At 36.8% G+C, this 13096-nt stretch overlaps 1 protein-coding gene across 1 annotated transcript; it reads right to left on the bottom strand.

The window, feature by feature from the left end:
- Nucleotides 1-1344: 1344 nt before the first annotated feature.
- si:dkey-183n20.15 (RING-HC_RNF170 domain-containing protein) lies at nucleotides 1345-9996 on the bottom strand. Its single transcript, XM_036581529.1, has 6 exons — nucleotides 9715-9996; nucleotides 8017-8083; nucleotides 6965-7073; nucleotides 4369-4442; nucleotides 4049-4159; nucleotides 1345-2726 (listed from the first exon to the last, which is right to left on the bottom strand). The coding sequence occupies exons 1-6, from the start codon at nucleotides 9810-9812 to the stop codon at nucleotides 2418-2420; spliced, it is 768 nt and encodes a 255-aa protein (XP_036437422.1). The 5' UTR covers nucleotides 9813-9996; the 3' UTR covers nucleotides 1345-2417.
- Nucleotides 9997-13096: the final 3100 nt, after the last annotated feature.

Below are 13096 nucleotides of genomic sequence, written 5' to 3'. Positions count from 1 at the left end.
TTATTTTCATCTGCATTTTGGGTGTATCTGCGTGAGTTGTTGGTGCTTTCTTTGTTACTAGGCCACATTCTCTGAAGAACTGTAGGGAGCACTTGATATCATTATACATAATTAGATGACAGTAGCTTCTAGGTGTAGAATTAGTAGCATGGCAGCAGTGGACAAATCCTGGTTTTGCTGAAGGTATAGACCTGTGAAGTCAGGTCAGTCTGAAGTTGGCGTCATGCCCATAGTAGCAACTCTGTGTCTCAACTGGATTTATCTATGATAAAAGTGAGTGGGATTTTCACAAACTGTCACTATTGCACTGTTTTAAACAAAAAGGTTCAAAACCTGATACATTTTGTTCTACGTGCATTTTTCCACCCTGGTTCCTCTGAGTAATGAGGCTGTTAAGGAGTCAACAAATTAACATTGCTACATCCATGCTAATAGTGAGCTACTGTATATTAAAATGATGTCACATGAAAATAAGTCTAATATTAAACTTCACCACTGTTATATAAAAACACTAGGTAATCTTAATGGGCTCCACTATTGTCAAAGCGACTTATCTACTACATCTGATGAAGGTTGCTGGTTTGTGTGGTGTATTTTGGTGAGGTTGCCAGTCTTACAATGTCAGTTCAGTGCACAGCAGTGTTAACCTACATGTAGCAAAATTCATAGTTCGACTTCTTAACAAGCTTGCAATTCAGAGGATCCAGTGGCATTCAGAAGACAAATGTATGTAGTACAAAACATCAGGTTTGGAACCATTTTCTTTACCAGAGAGCACGATAGCAGCATTTTTTGAAAATTGTGTTTATTGTTGTCATAGTGAAATCCAGCTCTAGACCTAGAGTTCCTAAATTCAGCATGATGCCAACTACACAATGACGGCATGACTTCAGTGGTCTGTGTTGGTTCGGGCAACAGGAATGAAGACTGTGCCAGATCAAAGCTGAGTAAATGAAAACGAGCATGTGACTTGCAGGATGGTTGTTCGATGATATGAATGTTTGTTTTTCCTCCATCACCTTGTTAGACATTTCAATTGAGGCTTACACGTCAACTAAACACTACTAAAAAGACAAACGTCAAATAAACCTTTGGTACAAATTACAAGATAATTTTCTTGTGTGTGATGTACGAAGTGTTTTTATGTTTTACTGTGTAAAATGTTAAAACAAGGACACACAGTGTCAGTGATGTGAAGCAATACTATTATGAAACATGAGTCTACTTGAGTGCCAATGGCACCCCCTTGTGGAGAATCTTCAGCTTGCTAAATGTGAGTAAGTATGTGGTCCCTGAAGTGCTTTGTATCTAAAACCATTCAACAAGATAAAGAAGTCTGTTTTATAAGTTTGATAAATAGGTCTTTATTAAACACTTTACAATATTTACATTGTGTACATTAAAAAGATATTGATGATTCCTGGTTGCACCCAAGGGAGGCATAAGGATTGTTGCCTTAATATTTTTCATGGTGGTCAGCTCTAGGGAGATATTAAAAATAAAAATGCTTAAGAGCTGGGGCTACACAATGAATAATGTACAGCAATGAAGGTAAACTATACATTACTATATTAGAGACTGTACATTGGAAGAACATCAGTTAGGCAAAAAGGAATTAAAAAGATTTCATTCACACCAAAAATGAAAACATACTGTACACAAGACCCTCAGCATATAAATAAATGCTGACAATATACCAGCTGAGTAAACTGAAGAAAAGGGCAGTTTTTGTTTTAAGTCTCAATTCTAAGGACTCCATCGGTCTTTGTGCATTCATTAAATCCTAGAATTATTAGGACAAAGCAGATCTTTACAGTTACTGTTTCCAGACCCACATGTCACTGTTGTCTAAAGAAAACCTTGCATCTCCATTTTTGTCATTTTTCAGTTTTTGACATAATTTGAAAGTGGCTGTTGCCCTTTACATTGTGTGTAAATTTCATTAAGAATGGACCAAAAGAAATGGGTTAAAATTACCTGGAAAAAAATCTTGTTCCATTGACTTGCATTAAAAGTAGATATGGTTTTTTCCTTCTCCTGTAAAGTTACCATTTTGGAGATAAGAGGTTTTCTTCCGACAACAGTAATATAGTAGTTATAAGGGCTGACTGGTCCTGCTGTGTTCTTAAACATTTCATATTTCATAAAAACATCACCTTTCTTAAAAGTTCTACACCCACTTTCTGCTCATTTGATGTTTCAGTCCAATCAGAAGGTTGTAGGTAGTGCAATATGTAAATAGAGTGTAGATGTCATTTGAAACTGACCTCTGTGTTATTCTTTATTACAACACAGTTTGTGGCTTAAAAAGCCTCCCTGCTGTTAACCTTCTCTGTGCAGCAGTTCAATATGTCCCCTTTACTGCCAGAGTTCACTCATCATGCTTATCTGCTGTGCAGTGTACTTTGTCCTCTGCTTTACAGCGTGTCTGTCAGAATTCCATGTGTAACAGTTTGTGTTCTGGTCGTCCTCTCTGAGGCCATCTGCTGGTGGATGTTAAAAATGGAGATGAGGAGGAGAAAGACAACAACCAGGTCATCTAGAAGCCCCACTGCCCCATTGACGGGTCCAGACATGGCCTCCAGTGGAGAGACAAGTGAGGCGGCCGCCCCAAACCCGCACACTGCCACCCTCAGCAGGAAGAGCCACACCAGTCCTCCCATATTCCCCAGAGTCCGCAACGAGAGCAGCAGGAAGAGAGGAGCATCACACAGGTAATCACTCACCTGCAAGGGAGAATGAGGTGTGTGAGACATCTCCGTCTTAGCTGGTCACTTTAACCCTTAAATGTATGCCACAAATGGGCTAGAAAACCATGACGTCATTTGTCCCTTCTACCCTGTCCATTTTTTTCAAGAAAATACCAAACTAAAATAATATTGTATTATTGTCAATTAAATGTTTTCACAGTTGTACACTGTGGTGGAAGCTGTGTTTGGTAAAGGGTAGTAGAGTACCGTGGGCATAAAAACCCCCTGGATGTTTCTTTATCCCAGAATACTAAATTGTATCAAACAGCAATAAAGCCCTCACGTAAAAACACTTGCTCATCACCGAGTACTGTGAATTATTGCTGATCCATATTTTCTCAACGTGCAGTGGTGGAAGATTCATTTCAAAAATATAGATTTATGTTAGGTATATACCTAAGGTATAAGGTATATACCTTTTGACAAAAGCCTTGTTTTTTAAACAGTGCTCATTGATGAAAACATTATTAAATCATTTAATAATTAAAGGGCCCATATCATGAAAAACTGAACTGAGTTTGATGTAGCATGTAAACGCTGTAAAGGTTTAGAATCTGTTCACTTCCCAGTCCATATATATAACCACACTGCAAAAACAGCCAGTTTTGAATTCATTGTCTATGTGATGTCACTAAAACCGACGTATTTACATATATCCATATTTACATACATCCACCTATTCAATAATAACCCATTCACACTGAAGTTATGCATAATGCAGTGCAGCCAATGAAAACAGGTCATTTACATATATCAGTGATGCATACAACCACACACACATTATATACAGACCATTGTAATTATTAAATACATTAAAATAATTATTGCCTTATAAATGTATTGAATACTGTGTTTATTGGTATGCCAGCTCACATAGCTGACTTTTAGCCACATTTTTCTTAAGGGGAGCCTTAAGCCATGTGGTACCTATGAAGTGAAAATCCAAAATAAGGCCTGCTATAATGTTTTTATTGTCTAGATTCCACTCTCTTTACATTTGTATATTTGCATGAACCTACCAAAATAACCTGACATTTCACTGCGCATTGAATCAGAATCAGTCCGTATCATCGTGGGGTCACAATCAGAATCAGTTTTATAGCTTCTGCCAGTAACCAGCTCCATATTACCCATAAAAGGTGTAGTGAAAGGGCGTGTGCTTTTGTATGTAGATAATGGAAATTAATGTGTTTATAGACCCAATAAAACACACAGAAGTAATAAAGCGCAGTAAATCTGACCTGTCTCTAACAGAGAAATGAAAATTTAATATGGAGAGTTGATGAAGTGGAACTCACCCTTCGTGGTGCTCCAGAATAGCGTTTATTATAATCTCTTATGTGGCCCAACACCTCTCTCTGCTTCCTGTCCACTCTGCTCTCACCAAAGAGATGATTCATTACACTAACCTAGGAGAAACCAGGAGAAACAACCAACATGAGACAAATATAATAAAAAACAAGGAAATGACTGAAGGAAATAAGGAACACTGAAGGTGTACTAATCACTACCGGAGTGCTGAGTAAGATCGCTATACTGATTACAGTTTCTTGTAAGTGACAATTGACAGGATTACCACAGACTATAATGGCTGAGTTCTATAATGAGTGCTTCATACCTTCTGTCTGCACAATGGACAGCTGATAGCGTCTAACCAGGAGCCGTGCTTCCAGTAAGATATCAGACAAGGAGCTTGAGAGAGAGCGAGAAAGAGAGAGAGAGAGTTAATAATCATAATCATAATAGCCATAAACAATGACAACACCACAGAAAACATAACCTTTTCTCCAGTTTTCCATAGAAAAACCCACAGACACACTCAGCTTGTATGACATCCATAGAAAAGCATTGCCAATAGAATGAGACACTCGCTGGAATGATGAAGCACCATCGAATACATATGAAATGAGTTAGAGTGATGTTTGTGATCCAGAACTGATCATCCAACATCAGTACCTGACCTCACTAATGCTCTTGTGGCTGAATGCAATCAAATCCTCATAGCAATGTTCTAACATCTAGTATAAAGCCTTTCTAGAAGAGCAGAGGCTGTTACTGCAGCAAAGGAGGAACAAATTCTGTATAATACCCTTTATTTTTGTCCTTTTAGACAGGTAAGTGTGTAATGCAGTAATATAAAAAAATATATTAATTATTTGTTCATTAAATAATACAATGAATCATTAAATATGTATAAATCTGTGCTAATAAAATACATTTCTTTATAATTTCTTTCATTTCTTTAATATTTGTGCACACAACCTAATTATGAAATAATGCATATACTGCCGTTGTTGAGATGACAGACTGAGATAATCCTGTACAGAATTGACAGGTTGTGTCGGCCAGTTTAAGCTGTTTGGGGTCAGAGTTTACTGGCACCAAAGCAAGGCTTTTCACCTCCAAGTTTCTTGGAGTTGTTCCAGAAGTAACATGACTAATTAAGGCTTTATTAATAATCTATCAGTCTCATTTGCAGCTTATCAAAGATGAGTGAGGGTCAGGTCAAGTTGTGTGAACATGTTGATGTTGACCTTACTGAACAGTGTTTTTAAACAGTGGCTTTATTCTCAGCACATTTTCGGTCATCAACTTTAAAAAAGGACTTTGTAAGAGTCATTCTTGGCTAATTTTATTGAGACAAAATAGTGACTTTTACCTTGTCGGCATTATTAATTGTAGTCATTTTATGGATCACATTTACTTTTAAACAGAAGGCTAATAAATACCTGGCATTGAGCTATCAGCATAACTCTATTTACCTTTCTAAATGGAGCTGGGGAGGGTTACACAGCCAGCCTTGCAGACTAAATAAGTTACCTGATAGGTCACATTATCTGAAGAGACAGTGTGAAGGCGAGGTGAAGGTGTGAGACAGAAAAAGGTTAACTGGTAGTTTGCTATCTGTCTCCAGGCTGATAAATCTTGACCCGTTTTCTGTGCCACAATGCTTGACTGGAAAAATAGATCTCAGCTTCTTTTGATTTCAGAATGCTATGGAATAGTGTAGCTGTTGCTATAGCGACATATTTCATATATATATCAAACTGAACATGATGCTTCTGGCACACTGTCAAAACACACTTCGTCAATAGTGGAGTGCGTGATCATCAGTCTCGCTCACTCTTGGCAGAAAAGCGAGTAGACGTGTGATTTGTATCATGTGACTTTGGGAACCACTGTCGCTACAGCAACAGTTAAATATTAAACTCCATGGACTGGGCTTAGTCATGTGACCCGCTGACTGTTCCTTGTGGTGAGAGCTTGTCCTGCCCTCCACCATCTGCTCTCTCACACAGATCAGGATACTGTACTTGCATCCAGTGCTTAAGCTGAGACACCTATGTGACGGGAGTCGTGTTACAGCAAGCTACCAACAGCAAACACATGGCCATTTGGTCTCATAGTGCAAGATGCACTAAACTGTGCCTTTTAGTTTCTGTACTAGACATTGGGAGCCATTTTTTAGCACATTTGTAAAGGGCGTTAAAATACAAAACTATTTTTCCTACTCCATATAACAGTATGGACAGAATGGCTGCTGGTTCAGTGGTCCTGGAGGCCCACCGCTCTGCACATTATGACGCTGCTGCCATACCTGATCCAACTAATCAGCTCATTAACAAGCCCTTCCCAAACTTAAGCAGGTATGCTGGACATGGGTACTTCAAGGCCAGGGTTCAAAACCTGTCCTCTAGATCACTGCTTGGAGTCTGAGACAACTTATAAAAATCAGCACTGGTGCCAGATTGTTATCCTAATATCATCTATGTAACAGTATTGATTTTGACCAAAATTGGTTAACAGGATCTAGATCATCCAGACCTTAAGACAGTGGGCTTTTCAAGGGTTCTTTATTAAAATCAATGGTTAAGTATAGTATGTATTGAGTGCTACTGGTTAAATTATATGCTTTGTTGACTTTATAAGTGAAAATATGTTAATGCACAAGTTGTGCCATGGCTAACTTCAATAAACCTAAGTATAGCTCAGTCAGTTTGCATTAAAGTCCCTGTAGTTACTGAATAGTAAGCCTTAGTATGTAATAAGCCTGGTATTTTAAGGGGTTCAGGAACATTTTAAACGGTTCTCTATAGCTCAAAAAGACTTCCATTATTGTTACAAGTCCCAGAACCATTTTTGAAACTATAAAGAAGCCTTTTTGGTTACACTGTAGCCTGACCAGAGATTTGCATGTAAAATGCATTACTCACCACAGAATAGATGGCCGCAGTTTGTCTCCACAGGAAATGTGGATAGCTGTAAACACACAGGGCAGTGAAGGTCCCTGCTGCCCGCAAGTATACATGACTGAGAGAGGTCCTGCAAAGACAGGGTAAAGAGGTGTTACTATAATAGAAAATTAAAACTTAGCGAGACTGGTTGAGCAATGTAGGATCTCAGCCAAGGATCATACAGATCTTTTTGTGCATTTTTCAGCATTTTTTTTAATCTTTTAGATTTCTTTTCAAGTGAAGTTGAAAGATTTATCATTTTATAGATTTATCATTAGGTAAATAAAAAAAAAATCATGTAAATAGCAAATACAAAGCAGTTTGGTTCATAAGGGGTAAAGTTAGATAAAGGAAGTGTTATTATTGTATTGCTAGTAACAAAATGGAATATTCAATCATTTATTTTAATTAAAGAAACATAATTAAGGTGTTGGCTCACACAAAGCAAAATGATTTTAGTCTAAAGTCCAAGTTAAAAGTCTGAAATGTGTTTTAAACTCTGACTTTGGACCAGTTCGGTAGAATGATCAATATATAGTTATCTAGTGCAGGATACAGAGAAGAACCAGTCGCTTGTTGTATTTGTGTATGATAGTTGAGTATGAACATCAGTAGTGTGTTAAAAGGCTGTGAAATGGTTCATACAATTTAAAGGTAAAGCATAGTCTTGGTCCTTTGAAGAGCTTTTTTGCTTGATGGACTGGATTATGTTTTTTTTACATATATATTACGGGATTAAATGTATGTTTGAGTGTAATATATAAATATAATAAACCACTTAAATGGCTGTAAAACATTAATACAGTTTAAACACAATATTTAATACATAAATACATAACTTATGTATGTGCGTTCCATGAACTACAAAAGCATACTCCGGTCCAGGTTATCTAAGGATATTCTCCCTCTCTCCCTCTCTCCCTCCCTTCCGCCCTCCCCCTCTCTCTTTCTCTACTCTTTCCTTCTCTCTCTCTTACTCTTTGTATGTGTTTATGTTTGTGTGTGTGCATGTGTGTGTGTGTGTGTGTTACCTCTCTGTTGCCCATGTGCTGGCCTTGTGCTTGACCCTGACCCTGGCTCTCTGAGATGAGAGGAGACCTAAAAAAATGTGAGAAAAGAAAACTGATCACTAGAGTAATAAACTCATTTACACAGCAGTGATATAAAGGGAAGGCTGTTGTTATCAGTGAGCCATCATAAAAACTAAAGAACCTGCACCTTAAAAAAATCAAAACATACACTTCACCAGTCACAGGATATCTGAAGTTCTCTGTATGAGACATGGAATGTGAATTCATATCTTCCTGTGTCTGATTCATAGATGTCCTGCATTACTCACAGCAGTTAATACAGTGACACACTGTCCAGTAACCCAGGGACCACTCTCACTGTGGCTGTATGTTATCACAAACACCTCTGACCACTGCAAGAGCCTCTGATTATTAGAAATGTCTTTTTAATTCTTATTTTCAAATTATGGGTGATGACTCTCTACATAATCCCAGCAAGTGGCCTTAAACACTCATATTCTGTGTTTTCCTTGTGTTTGTTTCCCGAGGCTGACACCTGATGCTTGTGTGGTTTGCATACTAAACATGGTCATAATTCATTTTTACATGACCATTTTCCAACCTCTCTTCATCCCTTACACCTAAACATGCCTTTTACTGTGCCTGTAAGACATGTAAATGAGCTCTGTTCTGATTGGCTGTCCTGTATCGCTTCTAACTTTACCATGGAGATGCGGAGCTAAACCTCTGTCAGCTGAACAGGAGGATATATGTAAATGCATTTGTTGAAACAATTATTTAAAACAGGGCAGTTTTGTTTACTATATGAACTGGGGAGTCATACAACATCAAACTCTTTTATTAAAAAAGGAAAGAAAATTCGGTTTTCCAAGGAAAGGCTTTAGAATCAAAAGCAGAATAAAAGTTTCAGATTCTAATCCTGTAACGGTTTTTGTCTATGTAAACTCTTTACTGTGATGATTTGTGCTGCCAAGCTGTATTGGAGCCAACGTACGTGTTTTTTTTTTTATTGCCTCAATAAACTATGACACAATTAATACTATGTGCCACACCGTATCAACACTAACATCTGGCTGCACGTACAACAAGTGCAACTGCTCTGCTGGACTGACGAGCATATAAAAAACTTGTCTATTTGGTTCAGTGAAGGCTCTTAATGGTGTGAATGTACAGACATGTAGAGAGATGATAGATGTTTAGGCACCACACAGATTTGATAGACTTAATGGAACTTCAGATTGCTTTACACACATTTCAAACATTAATAATGTTTGTACAGTAAAATGGGATATTCACATGTAAATGAATGCAGAGTAGGTATGACATCAGACATCATAATGTAAATTACGAGTTAACATATTGGGACAAAACCTTGTGTCTCCAAAATGATAACTTTATATGGGAAAGAAAAAACCTACTATACTTTTAATGTAAGTCAGTGGAACCAGACTTTTTACCAAGTAATTTCTACCTTTACTTTTGATCCATTCATCATGAAATTTACCGACAATGAAAAGAGCAACAGGCATTTTCACATTATGTCAAAAATAAAAAACGACAAAAATGGAGATAAGTTTTGTTCCGACAGCAGAGATATGTATAATGCATGCTGTCCATTAATGTAATATGTGTAATTTCTGAGATAAATCATATCTACCATAAAGCGGAGATAAAACATTAATATTGGGAGCCTCTTACCTGTTGTAGGAGCTGTGACAGGGGTGCATGTTCATGTGAAGTGTGTCTTGGCTCAGGGAGAGAAGGAAATGCTGTCTGACTGCATCACTGTATTCCATAAATTTGACAGACTAGTCAATTATTAACTAGAGCTTTGGGTTCCTGTCAGAGTGTCTCTTCTCTATGCAGCACAGCCCAAAATCTGACTTGAGGCCTTTTCAAAAGAAGAGCCTGACTTTGCTTTACATATAAACATAGTGTTAATAAAGGGAATGTGAACATTGATACATTCTTGCCTTATTAGGTAATAACTATCCATGAAATAGTGCCGTTCCCACCGTCTGCCAGGATACACTCTATTTTGGTCATGTGACCACCCATGCAAGGTCAAAGACTAACAGTCTCCACCTACTAACACGAAGTAGGTTAGGCCCAATAAAATCAGCCTATTTTGCCAATCATTTACTGTAGGTTTACATTGTGTAATACCTCACAAACGTCCCTGGAGTGTAGCCTCTGGAATCTGGCATAAGATATTAAAATACACTTTTACTATATTCCACTCAGAACTCTTTCAGTTGCAAAATCTGGAAGAATGTATTTTTAAAAAAACATGTAACCCTAAATAAATATTTTATATTATATTTTATTGCCAAATCACAGTGGTGTGCAAAAGTCAGAGACCACGCTTTTGTTTATTTAAGTACATGATTACATTACAAGTTATTTATTAAAAACAGAAAACATATTTAAGAGAAAATTAACCTCCAAAACATGGTATTATATCAAATCTAGCAGTGTTTATTTTCTCCACTCTTTACTTTTGTGCACATTCTGCCACTTTAACTCTTCCATTCTTCCATTCTTAAAACTGACCAGTTGTAGCTGTGTCCTCCCAACAAAAGCTGTTCTCTAAGATCCAAGATCTCAGTGACATTGTGTTCCCCTTTAAACTGACACTAACATTCACACAAGCAGTGACCAAAACTCACCACAGCTGCATTTCAACCAGAGTTGGCCAGTGTCACCCTAGCGTGAAGCATGGCCACCCTTCTGGCCACCCTCGAAAGTGTCATCAATCATCATCAGCAGTAATTACACTTTGTGGTGAAACTCTGCCATCTGCAATCATACCAATCAGTTATGAGAGTCTGATGATGCTGTATTTAATAGTTAGCGTATCTTGCTGTGTAATTTGCATGAATGTGTGCTGTAGCTCTGTGAGCTACATTATGAAGTAGGATATGCATTGGTAAGATGAGTTAACTGTCAGAAATTATATCTATAATCATTTATCATGCTAACTAATCAGTTTTTTCAATCAAACACATGCATGTGTTGTAGATAACCTTATATAGTACTGTCTGGCTAGCTTTCTGGTCATTAGACTAGTGAGAGCAGCCTCTATGGCCAATCTGTATGAAATGTTTATCTTAAAGTTAACATTGTGATCTGAAGAAGTGCTACATTTTATATACTTGATTTGAATACATCATTTTCTCATGAATGACTGCAATACATTAGATCGACAACAGTATTTTAATATTATACTATATTTAGTAGTAATGTTTTATTCATGTAGAAATTATGGACAATGATGGAAAACCTCGTATCTCAGTTTTTGTCATTTTTCAGACATAATATGAAAATGCCTGTTGCCCTTTACATTGTGTGTACATTTCATGAAGAATGGACAAAAAGAAATGGCCCAGAATTACTTGGAAAAAAGTCTGGTTCTATTGACTTACATTAAAAGTAAAGTACGTTTTTTCCTTCTCCTGTAAAGTTATCACTTTGGAGACAACAGCGATATTAAGAAAAACCAACACATCAATTCTTATGTCATTTTAATACAGTAACACTATTTTGATTTGCTTTTTTCAACAAAATAAAACAAAAACTGTCACCGATAAACAGATAAAACAGTACTTAAAGCTTTCATTTTTAAGAGACAGGACAAAATCAAGCTCCATTCTTGCTTCAGTGCTTCAGATCTGAAAAAATCCACATAGTGTCAACGCTATGAGTTTGATGGAATGTGTAGCTGTTAAGAAGCTGTTACTGAGAAAAAGGAAATAGACAAATAAGAAGAAAACTAGTACTGGAGCACAGAAACTGGACAGTAGTGATAAAAAACATTGAGCCCATACATTACAGTGATTTCACCACAGTTGAGAAGTATTTACAGTCTTAGCTTAGCTTAATAATGTTTTTATTGCAGTTATGAAGTGGCAACAAAATCCAAAATGACAAAATTCACAAATGTTTAATAAATAATTTAATCTAGAATTAATTACAATAGCAGCAGTTCTGCCATACTATGCAGTTCATTAACAGTGGTTGCTAAGCAACGAAACAAAGTTTATTCCATGAATAGCACAATTATTGTAAGCTTAATGCTTTTTACAACTTGGCGCATTAATACAGAACACAGCGTTTGTGTGCAGACGTGTGATCGTACTGATTACACCAACTTCACAACAGCTTAAATAGCTGTGCTTTTTAAATGAAAATAGAAATCTTGTACATCTCAATGAAATCATCTCCTAGTCTGATGTCCGAGTCTAAAAGTCAAAGACGTGCTTGAAACTAAAGTGTTTGAAACTGGCTGAAAGTGGTGACATCAGTATCCAAGACTTAGAGACAATATTCAGTATTCAGTTTTCTTGAACTTTGCTTTGATTGCTTTTCTTAAATTTGTTCTTGAGAAAGGTCCTAAGAAAATGTCTACATCAGATTCATGACGTGTTCTTAAACCGCAGACTTGTTCGCACCTTTGTGCTCTTGAGTGTGAGTAGATTCTGTTCTTACCTAAGAACAAATCCCAAATAAGAGAACACTGGTGAATGTCAGAATCAGATGGGTTTTAAGAAGAAATTCATCTTAACCTTTAATGTCCTCACCAAGAAAAAAGCAATGGATTTTTTTTGTATTTTTTATTTGTTTGGGGCAATAATATAAACAATTGCTGGGTTTTTTTTCCACTTTTTTGAAATATTCACATCTACCAAACGGTTGAGATGGCACTTTGTGGCATATATAGCGATTCAAAATATGCTCTACCAAATGGTTGAGCAGAACATGAAAGGGTTAAGAATGGTTGGTGAATGAGGCCCATTGTCGTAGCCTACTGCTTATCTGAAAAAAGTCAGTTTGAATTCTAATCACGATACAGCCTATATAGGGGACACATATCAAAAAGTTCTCTACCTAAAGATTAAGTAATACATATAACCATGTCAACTATAAGAAAACAGTTTTATTAAAAAAGCTTTTTTGTTGTTATTTCCTATTAAACATAGATTTATATGAAAGTAAATCATGATTGCATAAAATCAGGCTTTACGAAATACCAAACATTTCTACATCCTGTGGCGTGAGACACAGCACACACTTTGGCCAC

This window comes from Colossoma macropomum, unplaced genomic scaffold (assembly GCF_904425465.1).
Source record: "Colossoma macropomum unplaced genomic scaffold, Colossoma_macropomum, whole genome shotgun sequence".
NCBI classification, from domain to species: Eukaryota; Metazoa; Chordata; class Actinopteri; order Characiformes; family Serrasalmidae; genus Colossoma; species Colossoma macropomum.
Note: the sequence above shows the minus strand (reverse complement) of the source record. Positions and strands in the feature narration are given on the sequence as shown.